The sequence below is a fragment of the Candoia aspera genome, chromosome 1 (genome assembly GCF_035149785.1).
Source record: "Candoia aspera isolate rCanAsp1 chromosome 1, rCanAsp1.hap2, whole genome shotgun sequence".
Classification (NCBI taxonomy): Eukaryota; Metazoa; Chordata; class Lepidosauria; order Squamata; family Boidae; genus Candoia; species Candoia aspera.
In genome coordinates this window covers 308,657,959-308,675,007 of record NC_086153.1, presented here as the reverse complement: position 1 = coordinate 308,675,007, position 17,049 = coordinate 308,657,959, and the positions used below count along the sequence as shown (strand labels likewise).

The 17,049-nt window shown below is 36.9% G+C and overlaps 1 protein-coding gene across 2 annotated transcripts in view; it reads right to left on the bottom strand.

The window, feature by feature from the left end:
* Positions 1–3,134: 3,134 nt before the first annotated feature.
* VRK1 (VRK serine/threonine kinase 1) overlaps positions 3,135–17,049 on the bottom strand; it is a 32,648-nt gene continuing 18,733 nt past the window's right edge. The window contains exons 10-13 of one of the 2 annotated variants that reach the window (XM_063290294.1): positions 16,180–16,238; positions 14,834–15,012; positions 8,514–8,625; positions 3,135–3,557 (exon numbers count right to left, since the gene is read on the bottom strand). In XM_063290294.1, the coding sequence (XP_063146364.1) occupies positions 3,472–3,557; positions 8,514–8,625; positions 14,834–15,012; positions 16,180–16,238 (436 nt within the window). In that variant the 3' untranslated portion in view covers positions 3,135–3,471. The remainder of the gene's footprint in view (positions 3,558–8,513; positions 8,626–14,833; positions 15,013–16,179; positions 16,239–17,049) is intronic. The other variant, XM_063290295.1, reaches the window with a different exon arrangement.

Below are 17,049 nucleotides of genomic sequence, written 5' to 3'. Positions count from 1 at the left end.
GCAAAACAAGCCCAAATCATCACCCCTCCACCACCGTACTTGACAGTTGGTATGAGAGGTTTGTGCTGATATGCTGTTTGGTTTTTGCCAAACGTGGTGCTGTGCATCATAGCCAGATATCTCCACTTTGGTCTCGTCTGTCCAAAGGACATTGTTCCAGAAGTCTTGTGATTTGTTCAGATGCAACTTTGCAAACCTAAGCCATGCTGCCATGTTCTTTTTAGAGAGAAGAGGCTTTCTCCTGGCAACCCTTCCAAAGAAACCATACTGGTACAGTCTTTTTCTAATTGTACTGTATGTTAACATTTAACATACTAAGGCCTGCAGAGTCTGAGATGTAACTCCTGGATTTTTTGCAATTTTTCTGAGCATTGCACGGTCTGACCTTGGGGTGAATTTACTGGGACTCCTGAGAAGATTGGCAACTGTCTTGAATGTTTTCCACTTGTGAATAATCTTCCTCACTATAGAATGATGGACTTTAAATTGTTTGGAAACGGCCTTATAACCCTTCCCAGATTGATGGGCAGCAACAATTGCTTCTCTGAGATCATTGCTGATGTCTTTACTCTCTGGCATTGTGTTAACAACACCTGAATGCTCGAGATCAGCACACCCCTAAAACTTTGGCTTTTATAGAGGTGGGCACACTTGCTGATGATAATTAATCAAGGGCATTTGATTAGCAGCACCTGGCTGCTACTTAGCCTCTTAATACCTATGGAAGCAGTAAGGGTGTACTTAGTTTTTCACACATGGCTTCTCTATTCTGGCTTTATTTTTGTAAAATAAATAATGACACGGTGTAATATGTCATGTGCTGTTGTTCATCTGAGGTTGCCTTTACCTAATTTTAAGACCTGTTCAGGACCAGATGATTTTTATTATGTCCTGATACGTAAAACCATAGAACTCAAAGAGGGTGTACTTTCTTTTTCCCACGACTTGTGTCTGTAGCTAAAGCCTTCAATTACAAGCGGTGTTCACGACCCACATTGGCATTATATGTTTCCCTTCTCACCTTAAAATGGTGTCCGGCAGAATATTTTATAAATGAATTTTATTTGTTTTTAGTTTTTACAGTTCCATCAGAAGATGCTTCAGATGTTTTTGCTAACAATTTCACTTAGACAGATAAACTAGAGGAAATAATGTGGTTTAAAAAATTAACTAAAAGCTGAGAAGCTAGGATCTCATGTGTAGTTATTGGATTTCCTAAACTAACATGCAATTTTATATTCAAAATGGCTTATTCCCAAATGAACATAGATAAAATTGCAGCCCTGGTTTGGTAATTCTTTGAACATTTTCAAAGCAACATGGAACACGTTCTTTTTGAAAACACCACTGAAGGCTGCCATTGCTAGTGTTGCAAACATAACTGCTAAGAGCCATATATTGCCTTTTTGCTTTAATAGCCTTTTAACCAACTTTCTTAATGGACTGAATACAATTTAGATATAGAACTTGGCTAAAACGTAGCTTCAATTGGCTATTAAAATTTAAGAGCCAACTTAGATAGCTAATTACAAAAAATAAGAGGAAGAGCAAGCTCTAGTGATAATGCTAAGCAGAGTAAGTAATAGCAAATGACAGTCTGTCTAGTCTTATTCTCAAGGAGATGAAACTTTTAACTGAGAAGTCAACCAGACTATACACAACCTTCTCCCCCACCCTCCGCTAATTCTACTGGTATTATTGGTGTTATAGCATGTCAAATCTGGCAGCTTATTCAAACTTGGTTTAAGAAACCATTTTAGCGTTTCAGAGGAGGTAGCACAAACTGAATAAGAATTTATATACACAAACACTGAATTGTATGTTTGTGTGTGTATGCAAAATTACTCGGTTTGTATCACAGCATATATCTGTATGTATTTATCTCACTGCTTTAATTATCGTTAAGTCAATACAAATGAAGGAAATACAACTATAAAGCAAGCAGGTTTGCATGCGGTTAAATAAAATCAAGAAGAAACTAAACTATGCCTATAATTAAATTGGATTCTCCCTGCAGATATTTTAGATTAGAGGGGGTAGGGGAGTAAACAAGGATCTATCTGCTGAATGTTTGCCACTAAAAGAACTGTTGAACGATTCATTATCAATACTCTCATTACACCATCAGTTGAAGAGCAAACTAGCTCTCCCGTGAAAAATTCTCATCTATGGTGACCACTACGAAAAGGGACAAGGAAAAAAATCCCAAGTATGTAGTGTTGTCTTTAATATTCCCTGACTCAAGTGTCTCCCTGCTGTGCCTGTAAATGTCAGTCCAGTTTTTTCATGGCTGCGTGCACAGATTAGAAACAGCAGGAGAGCTTGGGAATATGACTACAATACCGGTAAGGACTCTTGTCTTCATGGCAGTGCTCAAGTGATTCTTGGAATGCAGGACCCTGCTGTTTTCTAATATTTACACACAACTGGAGTCATCAAGAGCACTAAATGCAGGCTATAAGGAAAGCTTACTTTCTTTGTGTAAGGGACTTTGCATTCAAATCAGGACTCTCAAGAGCTGCCACCCCTTCTCCCCCTACTCAAAAACACAGGTTACTGCAATATTTTTTAACATTGTCATATGCTTTTCCATTCTCTCCTCTCTTCTTTAAAGCATCAGAGCTCCTAGGAAACACATTTGCTTGGTCTTGGAGCTTCTTTGCGGGTAGACAACCTTCCTAGTCTTTATCTTCAAAATCATATTCCCCTGGATCTCTCTTGTATCACAAAATTCCCTTTCTTATGATTTTCACTCATCTAGTTCTAATATATTTTCCCATCCTACGGTCTTCTGTCTCTTGAAATGATTTAGAGGATTTTCCCTTGCTAATCCATACACTAGGAACTGCCTGCCAAGGCAACTATTTCTCTTCTACTAACCAACTGCTCAAATCTCAAATTTTCAAGGAAGCATTGGGAAAAGTGATACCCTATCCTCATTAAGCCAAAGTATGTATGTTTGAACTAACAGTATATTCTTGTTTATCTCTCTCCAGTCAATTTTTATTTGGTTGTTTCTTTTTATTAGTCTTTAGACTATAAAACCCTTAGTATAGGGGTTTGAGCCAAATGCTATGTCGTAGACTGTGATTATACACATATACACACACACATACACATGCCACCAACAACACGTAATTAAATATTTGAGATTTATTTTACACAGACATTATTTCATTTTTATTCAAGTTTATAGAAAATGACTGAATGCAAGAATGTGCAAAAAAAAATGCCATTTAGGCACTTTGAAACTTTTGTTAATCATACTAAACTGTACATTCTATGTATAAGATTTAAAATCTTTACTCTTCCAAGCCAGCACTACACTGCAAGAGTCGACTACTTAAACACATGTACAAAAGGGAAAAAAGCCAATTGCTACTGCAATAAAGTAAAATTAAAAGGAAAAAAAAACAACCACCCACTACTCAGTGCAAGTAGGAAGCTCATATTATTCTGTTTTTGTTTTTTTTACTTCTGAACTTTCTTCCTTGGTTTCAAGTTTGTCTTGGTTTGGGGTGAGATCTTCTGTAATTTGGGTTCGGTGGCTCCCATCTCTATAGTTATTATAAATAAAGGCAATTTCATTATTAAAAAGACAGTTCACAGAAAATCTGAATATAATCAAACCACTTTGTAGTACTAAGTTTAAAAAATGAAATCTGCAAGAATGTACTAATACTGTACTTTACAATCCATATCAAATTCAGGAACTGACTCTTATATAATTTATAGTAGTAAAGTTCACAGAAATGTTATCCCAAGCTACACAAACTATATTTGATTATGCCTTCTGGAGGAAATGAATTTCTCCACTCCTTCTTGCACCAGTTGGTTTACATTCTTATCCAATCACATACATACTTTTGGTTTTTCTCCAGAATTCTCTTTAAATTTAAGTAATGCAAATAATCTGCTATTTCAAAGCAGGGTGCTGGAAGTCTTTGGCTAAAGAAAGTTGTTTAAACTATCACAAAATAAAATTGCCTCTTGGCATGCACTTAATAAAACTAAAATTGAATGTGAACATTATCTGTGGTGCGTGTTACAGTACCATCCTTCTGAGAGGCACTTACAAGACTACAGTTCCAGCAAATGGCGTCAGCAACTAGAGAGGGCTGATTTCTTAATATACCATATAATATGCGCTTCTCTCCACATTCCAAAGCAATTACAGATTTTACACAAAAATTATTGTACTGTCCCATTTCTGCTTCAGCATGTGGAAAATATTTGGAGCTCCTCTTGATAGAAAACTCATTTTGACCTGAGTCACATAAAATTGAATATTTAATTAATTTAGACAAGGAGACACTGCTATGGAGGTTAGCAAGCTTTGCGCAGGCTGCTGCTAAACAGAGAGATGATTTTATAAAAAGTTCCTAATATTTCTCCATTATTTTATCTGCTGTAATAACAATGTTTTAATATTCTTACTGATTTTGCACATTTTAATGTATTTCATTAATGTTTGGGCACTTTTATGTAGGTTTTATCTTATTTGGTATGACCAGCGGTCAAAACAATAAACATTGAATTGAATTGAATATTTGACTGGAACAGGGAACTGGCAACCTATCGGCAGTAAATATCTAGCCAACTTTCTCTGGCTCCAACAAAATAAAGTTCTTGAAGGGACAAAATCTCAAGAAGGAAAAACTGATTTTGAAGACAAGCAATAGTGGAGTTGCTCATCCTCACCTCCTGACTTACGTTGCTCGTACCCAACTTTTAAGTCTTACATCCAGCAACTGATGTGGAAAATGAAGTACACAGCTGTGCTTTCAGTCTGATTGCACAAATGGAAGCATAGGGAACATTTGTCTATAGCCACAACAACAAAAGGGTGCTTCCTATGCATCCATAAACTATCAGCCTTGAAATTGAGAGGAAGATATACATACTGAAAAAAATATAATCCAGCTTGAAGTGATGTTGATATACTTCAGTTGAGTTCTCTATCCTTACATGAACTCTGCATCTAGACAGAAGTGTCTAGTTTTACATGCATGTTATTAATGTTAGATGAATAGACAGAAAAATATACATTTTACTTGTAGCTAAGGTAGGGAGATTTTTCTTAAATCTGATTTTAAAGAATTTGAGGTACATTCTTAACACATACGTACAGTAAGTCACTATCTTCCAGAGCAATAATAGGAAATTAAAGGGGTGATTCAGAAAGTGCATTAATGAGCATTAATAATGCTTGCATTGTCTCAGTATCTAAATCACTTTAATAATCACTAAAATTCACAAGCCTCTCATCTTGCCTGCTATGAGATCTGTGTTTCACTTGTAATTCCAGAACATAATCAGACACCTAAGTTAGCACCATGTTCAAATAACATCTCTGCAATTTTCTGATATGCCTGTGACTAAAACCATTAGACAGTTATTCCTCATGTGGGCTTTAGGGATGTAATAATGCCTTGGTAATATATTGCCCAAGATTGACTACGATCAAGCAAAAGAGGACTGATGGGGTGCATCCAGTGTGTGATAAATTTCTCATTACACTAGAGGTAATTTCCCTGCCTTGAAGAAACAGTGGTATAGCCCCTCCTAAAGAGAACTTCCATCAAAAAGTATTTTAGAGCTATCACCCTACTCCACAAATATGATGGATCTGACTGATGAGCTTACTCTCTGGGGCTAGAGTAGGAAGCACTTTTCTCCATTGGTTGTATTCATATTTATGATCAATTCCAGAGGATGGTTTTCAGGTGTTTCTACTTGGCTTCAAGGTTACTAAACTGTGGGATTCCACAGGAATCCATTTGGTCATCCTTGTTGTTCAACATCTTTATGAAACAACTCAATGAGTTCATTAGAGTCTAGGACTAAGCGCCACCAGTACGTTAACACTCAGTCAGGTGATACCCTATGAGCCAGCTGATGGCCAGTGAACTGAAGACGAATCCTAAGAAGACTGAGGCATTGTGAATTGACTAGCAACAGGAATCTGGTTGCATTCTCTCTGAAGGTGCATGTATGCAGCTTTGCTATAAAGTACAGAACACTGCTGGTACATTCTTCAGAGATTATATAATGCTGAACCTAAAGTAAGTGCACTGCCTGCCTAATGTGAAAGCCAGTCTTATATAGTGGTTCAGGTGCTGGTCTAGAAACCAGGAGACTGAGAGTTCTAGTCCCACCTTAGGCATGAAAGCCAGCTGGGTGACCTTGGGCCAGTCACTCTCTCTCAGCCCAACCCACCTGACAGGAATGTGGTGGAGAAAATAGGAGGAAGGAATATTAGGTATGTTCACCACCTTGAGTTATATATATGAAAAAGGCAGGATAAACATCTAATAATATGTTAGCAGTCAGACTTTACTAATTTTACCGCAAATAGTCCTCAGGTTATGATGGACCGGAATTTCCATTACTAAGTGATGTTGCTGTAAAGCGCGACATCATCTGACCATATCCCTTAGTGACGGTAATCCCCGCAGTCCTGGTTGCCATTGTTAACCAAATCCCACCCGGTCATTAGGTGAGGACCCACCCCATTCCAAGCCACTCCCAGCTTGGTCCTCCCTAGCCCTGAGCCTCGGTAAGGTAAGGAACCGCCTTCTCTTCAGTTCTACCCACCCAACTCTCTCTCCCCCATCGCTGCCCTTTTGGTGGCCCTGCACTCTGCCACCTCTGCCAGCCCTGCTCTGCACTGACTCTGCCGCCCTACATTCAACTGGCCCTGTGCTCCACTGGCCCTGCCACCCCCTACTGAACTTCGCCGTCTTCTTTCTCCTGATTCTGAGGCGCACCTGGCCTGGCCCTTCGCAAGGCAGCTGCTGGCCATGCCAGGCCTTCCTCCCAAGGCTGCATGCGGCCTTGCCCAAATTGCATGCAGCCTTTTCATGAGGCTTTCAAAATTGCTTGCAGCCCTTGTCCAATTGTACAGCCTCATGAGAAGGTTGCACATGATTTGGACAAGGCTCAGGCAGGCAGAGGTGCAAGGTGGTCAAAAGGGCAGAGATGGGGGGTTGGCTGGAGGGGGGGAGTTGAAGTGCTCCTGCAGTTGTAAGTGCAGGTGGGATGCCAAGTGCCCAAATTTTGATCACATGATCGTTGGGGGCGCTGCAACGGCCATAACTTCAGGGACCAGGTGTAACTACCATTTGTTCAGCACTGCTGTAACTTCAAACAGTTGCTGAATGAATGGATGATAAGTGAGAACTACTTGTAATGATATTCAAGGCCTTTAAGTGATTAGTACTGATATTTGAAGAGCATATCTCCCAGTATCTAAATGCTCAAATATTAAAACCTGGATGAGGAGTCATAGTAGTCTGTGGCTGTGGGTGTGTAATGCCTTTCCTCTTGAGGCCAGGTTCATGCCAACATTTTCTGCCTTTCAATATTATTTGGCATTAGTGCCCACAGCCTGTTTATTACTTCTGACCTTTAGCTGTATCTTTGTCCAGGTTGTTGCTATTGTGTTTTAATTTGGCTTTAGTTATTTAACTTGGTTTATTATTTTTCCTTTCTTTCTTATAGATTGTAATTTACCACAAGATCCTCTGAATAGTAGGCTGGCTATAAATGTTTTAAATACATAAAAATAAAAATGCCAGTAATATTTGCTGTCCAAAGCAGTACCACTTCATTTTGTGGAGCCAACTCAGTCAGATCAAAGCAATATACTGTAATTGAAGACAAGCCTTAACTCAAGAAAGCAGGACACTCTGCTTCAACACCTTTAACAGAAACATTGAGGTAGGCTGGAACTGCTGATCCAAGTGTCTTCTGGGCATGAAAACTGTTGTAGGCCTTTGAAGTGGTTGTTTTGATGTATACCAGGTGCCACTACATTTCACAGAACTGCCTGGAAAGGGCACCTTGATTGAGGTTTCTTTCGAAGTGAAGCAATCCTTTGATGCTTTGCACAGTCCTAACTTGGAAATGATGCCATCTGCCACAGTGCCTTTTGGAGACAGGCTATAACTCACAGGCAGCAAATGTGTGAGGTCCAAACTAATTCCTGGCATTTCCTGCTAAAAGAACTGGCAAGCCTTCCTTTCAGTAGTCCTGCTGATGTGCATCTGCTGGTCATAAACTACAGATTATGCCAAAATACTACCAAGATTTTATAGTCTATCTGGATAACTCCCTTTTCTTAAAGTAACTGCACTCACTGTTGCAATTGATTCTGCTGCTGCTGCTAGCCTCTGGCTGCAACCTGCTGTGATGAATTGGTCATGGGGAGTCAGCACTTCCTGACAGTGACTTGGACAAGATAGGTGAGGATAAAAATGAAAACAGAGAGGAAAATAAATGGTGGGAAAAGGGACAGGGAACCACTGCCAACAATTTTCATCAACTAACTGTCATCAGTTTTATATGATGAGCAATAAATATATTTCACATTTGCTGCTGGCAGATAGCTGACAATCTTCCTTTTCCAAGTTACCCAACAAAATGGCCTCATTTACTGCAGAATTTAAACATCTTTGAATTCTTCTAAGGGATAGATCAATGACAAATACTAATAAGAGTGTTTAACTTACTGGGTGATGCATGTTTTCTTTTTTTGGTACTTTTCACACCATCAACAGCTATTTCGGCATTGTCCTCATCAGCAGTGGCTGACCCTGATGCAGCAACTAATTTTCTTTTTGTCTATCATCCAAATCAAAACAGAAAAATGCACATAGGCAAGTTAAACAACAAATGATAATACCATACATAAAACTGCTAACCATATTTCTCTATCAAAGTTCCCTATCCTCTGAGTAATTAACTCAAAACACTTTTAACAAAAAAGCATTTTATCTTAGGTATCATGCTATGATTTTCAGTATCTTATTTTGTATAGGTTGCTGCATGAATCCATTTTAGTCTTTTCAGCAGCAAGACTGTAGTTTACAGTAATCAGGTACAATCTACAAATAATGCAACAGCACATTGAATGCATGTTACTTCCAGACAATATTTCTTATGCATGAATTATAAAATTGACTTCTTGCATTGCCTAAGCAGCTTGCTTTTTATTTTGAAAATTTATTTTAAAGTTGCTAGTGTTCAAGATGTGGAACTGGAAGGATACTTGACTTGTACAACTTGTAGATGCTCTCAGCTAAGGTTGCCTGAGAAATTCAGCCTCTACACATATTGCTATAGGAATTTAGGTATTTGCTATATTTCCTGTTTTTTTCAGAATAGTGAAATGCAGTGCTAAGACAATGAGAAAAATGCATAAAAATGCATTTTTAAAAGAATACAGATTAATATACAATTAGTGCAGAATTATGGGAAATCATGTAAAAACCACACAAACTGGAAATATTAATTTCTTATTATTTAGGATCAAAATTTAAGCTACAGCTTGTGAAAAATTGAATTTCGAACAGCCACCGTTGTCAGGGGGACGCAGTGGCGCTGCGGGTTAAACCGCTGAGCTGCCGAGCTTGCCAATCGGAAGGTCGGCAGTTCGAATCCGTGTGATGGGGTGAGCTCCCGTTGCTAGTCCCAGCTCCTGCCAACCTAGCAGTTTGAAAACATGCCAATGTGAGTAGATTAATAGGTACCGCTTCGGCAGGCAGGTAACGGCATTCCGTTTAGTCATGCCGGCCACATGATCACGGAAGTGTCTACGGACAAACACCGGCTCTTCGGCTTTGAAACGGAGATGAGCACCGCCCCCTAGAGTCAGACACGACTGGACTTCATGTCAAGGGAAACCTTTACCTTTACCTACCGTTGTCAGCCTCCTTTCCTTAACTTCGGAACCCAGTTGTACTGTAGTAACCTAAATTACTCACATTTAAATAAAAGGCATACTGGTTTTTTATAGTTTGAAAGCATGCCAATTAGAAATACAAATAAATAAAATTCTGATTGTTATTGGGATTCATTTTTTATTTTAGAAGATATTTCTAAATGCTTTCAGCCTTATTTGGTTAAAATGTTGTTATTCCCTTACCCTCCACAGCAAGAACTGCTTCTCAACCAGAGATGCATCAGGTTATACCTATTATAAATGCTGCAGACAGGACAACATATTTTAAAAAAAACTGGAACTGTGTATATTTTCCCTCTGTTTTACTATGAAAGTTAAGAAGCCAGAATATTTTTCAATGCTCATACCATAGCCTACAAGCATAAAAATAACCGCTAAACTTTCACTCACTCTTTTGGTAAGTTTGATAAAAGTGTATCCATACTGAAATAGCTGCTGAAGTGGTTACAAGCTTCTATAGCTGATGAGGAAAGGGGAGAGTGCATTACATCTTTCCAAAGTGTTGCTTCATGATTACCATCTAAACCCTGCTGGGCTGAGCAGATTGGTTCGATAATTACATACAATAACTGCAGTGGGCAGGTAACCCTCGGCTGGCACAGGGCAGCTCCCCTGTGAGAACTTCCATATGCAAACTGCACTGATGGAGTGCATTAGGTACATCTTTCTTGCCGGTGCACAGGCCTGATTAACACCAACCCAAACTCCAAGGATAGCATGTCAGCAGATTTGTGATGCATTAGGCAGGAATAAACAGACACTTTTGTTCGTTCTGACCAAAATTAAGAAGGAATATTTCACCATTATATTGCTTTTATATACAGGATATAAATGCATTCTTCCTGGCTAAAGGAATAGAGTTGCGCTTATTAAAAGTCTTATTGTGAAAGCAGCTACCCAATATTTCCACACAGACAAATTGTTTCCAAGTTTATATAATAAAATGCACATTCTTAATCTTGATGCAGGTGAGTTACATGGCAAGAGAAGCTATGCATCATTCTCTGACAGAGAAAATACTCAAGTCTGATGCAGGGTGCACAGCGAACTATGAATCACTAATTCATATTTATTTCAGTTCAAATGTTTTCTAGCTGTTATCAAATGTCATCAATGAGCTCATCACTAAGCACATCCCATGGCTTGAGTAGTTTACAGACTCAATAATGGATGTTTTCACTATATGGAAATGAGAGTAACTTCTCTTTTGGCAGAAGTTAACTGAACGAAATGTTACAGTAACATCATCTATTTCATATAAAAGTGAATTAGATTTAAGCCTAGTAGGGAATGAGGCTCTCTCATTAATAAATTCCAGAACTAGAATCTCTTAAACTGTATAATAGAGAAGATAAATAACTCCCTGTGTAACCAAATTCAATTAGCTGGGCAGCAACTGTTTCTACTACTTCACAATTTACTAGCCATTATGATATGGCATCATATATCCCCAACAGAATCTGGTTTTGAGATTCAACTTGGAATCAATTCCTAGCCAATACTGAAATTGAAAAATGTATTGTGCAATCCTATGCACAATTAAAAATATGTCACTACTGGAGTTTATTCCCTAGCAGGTATATATAAGACTGTAGCTGTATACAGATTAGAACCATCATTTTCTACAGGAACTTGTTTTGAGAAGAAAGGATAGTTCATCTTGTACTTGTCTGAGGGCTGACGAATATGGTAATCTACTCAATTTCTTACTGAGTTAAGATCATGAGCATCCTGCTCTTAGTAGCATGAGGATCGTCAGAATAGTCAAAATAATTCTTTCTAATTAAGTGCTACAAGTCTTATCAGTCCTTTCTATCTACCTTTGTAATAGCCTGCCTCATCTGAAAAGGAGCATTATGATACATAAGGTTTTTATTATTTCAGCATCATTATAAAGAGAGTTATATTTTATGTATTAGGAACTTACTCTTCAGAATCCCAGTTTTTATTAACTGGAGTCTCTTTTCTAATTATAAACTGGACAAATGCTTCTAGCTTGGGATTTTCTTTCTACAAAGCACAATTAAATTGACACAGTAGAAATAGAAACCTCAATGCTGAGCTATACGTAAAATCTATCCATCTTGGAACCTATTAAGACAACTATTTCTATTTCTTCGTTTCACATGCTAACCAAAAATACAGAGAGCCAAAAGTGTAAAGTAAGGATAGGAAGCAAGCTGCAAGTTCCTTGGGATGCTTAAGAGGATTCATGTTACTAGCTAGCTCCTTGTAATTCAAATTTTCATCTGAAAAAGTAAGTCTATTCATTTGATTGCAGATGTCATGAGTAAGGATGGCGAGCAGGGGGCTCCCACCCAGACTGTCAAGCGCATGCGTAGCACTGAGGAACTGTTCAGCCATTCTAAGAGACACAGATCGGGACCGCCTTAACCTTTGGGGTTTATATGGCTGGGTTTTTCCCACGCTTCCTCAGTTTGTTAGGATTCTTGTTAAGTACTACTAATAAATATTAGAGACCAAGTCATTGTCTCAGTGTGTTTCCTGGTAATCAGGACAGCAGAGCTGCAATCCCATTAGGCTCACAAGGTATTCCTTGTTTTCTGACACCTACACACAACATTTGAGATCAGAGATCAGAGAAGTGCAGACATTCAATTCTTTCATCTGTGTTCTTACTGGAAATGGCTATACTAGAAGCAAAGCTACCTTGACAGCCTAGCCTCAGCAATCCATTCCCTTGTAAACCCTATGGTGGGGCCCTATAGTGTATTTCTCATGATGAAAATACCCTTGAATATGATTGGATTAACCAATCGGTGCAAAATAATTGAGTAGCCATTAATGAAAACAGGTATTATCATCACTTTTCATCTGTACTTTGCCAACTTCCTAACTTATTTTCAGCCTTCATCTAAAGTGCAGCTTTTGACCGTTTAAATTCTACATAACTTGGGACCAGAATTCTTGAAAGATGTATGTGGCTATCTATACAACATGATTTTTTTTAAAATCCTTCTTTCGGCATCCTATTACCTTATAAAACATAAGAGCTGGTTACTGGAAGTGCCTACTTGATTTTGCTGCTCATATCATGAAATACACTTCCCCAAAAGTCTCGTTTTGTATCTATATAATGAACTTCATGGTTGAGTGGGATGTGAACCATAGTTTCTTAGATATTCAAACAGCATTCTAAACATACAGATATCTTAAGTTATGGGTGTGTATTTTTTTTCTCCTACTGAATAAATTGCCATAACAAATAGGTGAGTTCCAACTGAATTCAGTCAAACCAATGGAAACTTTCAAAAGAGAGTAGAGCTGAGTCATTAATAAATTAATTGGTTCAATTAACTGAAATGCGGATGTTTCTCTGAACTGCATATAAAAAAAATATTTTTGAAAAATTATCAATGCTAAGGATCATCTATGAACCTTTGTTTAAATTCAGAATTATTTTTTGATGATGAGATTTCTTCATTCAGCACAAGGGACTGGGGAAGAATGTGGACCAACACCTATAATTTAATTCACTTACAAGGAAAGATCAATTCTATGATCAAAACTAGCAAGAACAATTATTCAGCACAATTTATAGTTTCAATTAATTAAACATTAATTAGCTAACCATCTATATCATTAAAAACAAAGGAAATGAGAAGTCACAAGCCGAGATTAATTCTTGGCAGATGTAGGCATTTTGAAAAGCCAAGGCTGATTCAGCCCAGAGCTAAATATGCTAGTTTACACTGAAGACAAAATCATGGGATATACTCTAAGCAACTAGCAACATAGTATCAGTATTTTGTATGAAATTGGCAGAATCACCTGATAGGAATAACACAGCAGTGCAACATCATAATATCCAACATACAGCTCTAAGATGCATCATCACAGCAACGCAGGCCAATGTATACATTCAATATTTCAATGCATTTTTTAGAAATATTCAACTCTTCCACTGTTGTTCAGTTTATGTTAATCAAACCTATTTACTTCTTGAAATATTGTTCCATATAAATGTGTGTGTCTGTGTGTATCACAGCTTCTTATTTCATGTCATCTTTAAATCTTCTGTTAAGGCATACTTAAATTGAATGATTAAGAACCCAATGATTATGCAGATAGGTTACATCAGGCACAAGCCATTAACTTTGAGTATATTAGTGAGCATCATGGACCATGTTCCTTGTGACAATACTACACTACTAGTAGGAAAATTGCTTTGTGAGTTTACACAGAAGCATTTTTTCATTCCAAATAATTTCATGTCAAATAATATCATTTAATGACATCTATGTTAATAAATATATTTACTGTAGATCTCCCTCTTTGTGAATAATAAAAACTGGTAAGTCTTGTTTTCACACAAATTGGCCAAGTAGTAGCAGTACTATATATAATAGATGAAATTTAACTTGGGATGTTAAATCAGTGTTTATAATGCCTTAATTTTAAAAAGAATGACCTACATTCATTGTGCAGTAGTATTTTATCTATCTGATGTGACCAAAGAGATATTATACAAAGAGATTTATCATTTCAAGAATGCCTAATATTTAAAAACACAAAATCAGTTACATTATTTTATCACTATCCATGAAGTGTAATAATTAGGCTGATCAATTAATCCTGATATCCAATACAAAATGCATGGATAAAAAATTATTATGTAAAATGGATATGTGATGGAATGTGAGGGTGGCCTTGGAAGATGCGGGCGGGATGTTTTTTTTTAATATTCAAAAAAGCCATTTTACATCTGCTTAAGAGAATTCTGTGGCAAATGCTTCTGCCACCAGAGTATTCTTACTGAGTGAAATGGTATTTCAAAAGCAGCTTATAATATGGTATGGAGATCTCCCCCAAATTTTAAAATAAAAAAACCAAAGAAGAGCCTCAGAGGTGTGTGCACCCTCTCAACCACACTTGAATTAGTTCTTTGGATTGCAGGCAGCCACAGGAAAATTAAACAAGCCTTTGGCACAGCCAAGTCTCATACACATGTTTTTTCTTTCCTTTTCCAGTCATGATTTAACCTATGCGATACCCATTTCCAACACCATTCACTCTTATTTCAACTGAAAACAAGAGACATTAAATATAGATTTGAATTAAGAAGACCTTAAGCTCAACCTCTGCTGGAACATCACCATTCACTGAAACTTCAAAATCCAGTATGCCATCATCTTTGTGACCAATGGCTTGCAGACCTTGAAGAAATATTTCTCGTAACTCCTGATATGGTGGATTGTCAGTGTAGGACAAAGCCATCACTTTTTCCATATATTTGGCTACTTCATCTAAAGAAAGCAATTAAAAGTCTAAGTTAATTGAATTATATTCTAATATAGCAATATAGTATCTATAAAACTCAGATACTACTACAAAGTCATAGCTATCATACAAATATAGTAATAAAAATATTTTCTTCTCTGCTCATAGAAACTATTTGGTTTCTGGAAACAAAATTTATAAAATACATAAAGTTGTTCTTGGGACATTCAGTGTAATAGGTTAGATCCAGATAAATAGGATAGAAGTGCCAAGAAGGAGAGCTTTCCTGATAATTCCACTTTTTTAGAAAAACTTTGGAGGGGAAAGGTCCATCAAATGACTGACGGCATCTTCTTCCAGATTAGTCAGGATCCAACCCAGAGTACAGACCTGAGCCAGTCACTTAGGCTTGTTTTATTCAGGAATATTGAATTTTCACAGAAATAATCTTAAATTCCATAGTAGACATAAAATGTGAATTTTGTTTACAGGCCCAAATATACATGTTAGGAAGACCTAGTATGATTCTGAATATACAGAACCCACTGTTAACAATTTCTTAATCTTTTGACAACATCTAAAAACGAAAATAATTACAGTAGCATAAATAATCAAAGTAAACATTAAAAACAAACTATATTTAATGGTAGTTGATACACTTTTAAAAATAAACAAGGTCATCAAATAGATTTAAACAGGGAAATTTACAATAGCGTTAGTCAGATTTTTTTGACTGACCTTTTCTGAAAAGAAAATTATTTCCTAGCAAGCAAATTATCTTTACTCAATTTCATGACATTTAGTTTCATTTATGACTCTTTTCTGTGCAATTAGAAACCTGCAAACTTATAGACCACCATGGCATCAGTGCTGGTGAAACAGATATTGTTGGCAGAATGGGTTGCTTTCCCTTTCTACTTTCTCTAAAACCTCAAAGAAAGTATATTGCAAGGGAGGTAAGAAAAAGCCTGTTTCCAGGATGTTCAGTATCATCCACAAGTATTAGGCTTTTTTTTTTTTAATTCGGCTTGGAAAATGCACGCCAGGACTTCTTTGGACAATTTATTTGAATACTCCACAAAAAGACACTGGTCAATTTTGTTTCAACGAATCCCTCAATATCTTCAATCTTCTTCCTTTACATTAAGCAAATACATTCATTTGATGAACTAATTTAATCTGACTCTTCCTACCTGGTTTATCTTCTTTAGTGAAACATTCATACATCAATTCTGAAATGTTATCTGTATACCTGAGAGAAGAAAGAAGATGCCAAATTGTGTTTAACAGATCAATATTTTTTTACTAGATTCTGATCCCTTTCAAATATGTAATACAAATATACATGCATAAACACAACACACACACACTGATGACAGCAGTAATGAAGCTATCCTAGCTTTTAAATATTAGACTTCACCAGTGAATAAAATATGCTACAATCACGCTGCTATGAGTATTGTTAGTAACATGGATTGAAAACATTCTGATAATTAAAATGTTGGAAGTATAGAAATACTATTCTGTTTCTGATGGAAATGTTAGGGAAGTGAGTATCTTTAATATGACATTTTGTTTTGGATAAATAGAATGATGACTGGCAAACTAAAATGACATTGGCATTTGGCTCTATGGAGATTATATGTGGAAGATTGCACAATAGGATAAGAAAGCTAGGACCATGTTCACTTCTCATGTTTGCAGCTGTCAAAGGAATACAGTACTGTTTATCTAAGGTCTATGTGGATTCAGCAGAGTTAGTAAAAATAGCATATAGTTAATAAACAATTATACTTCTGTTTATATTAAAATTCTGTTGCAAGCTGATATAAAATAAGCATTGGAAAGTTAGGACAGCAAAAAGCATGTACCACTTAAGAATAATATAATAATTTTCAGCATTAAGACTTTACACTATTTCTAGTTCCATTGTTCCTGGCTTTATCTCAGACTGCAGTTGAAACAGTACAAAAATCAATTGTGTGCAGGTGTGTATATGTAACAAGAACCCTAAATTTCAGTAGCAAGTGTGATATCATCTATGGAAAATTCTGTTGTATTAG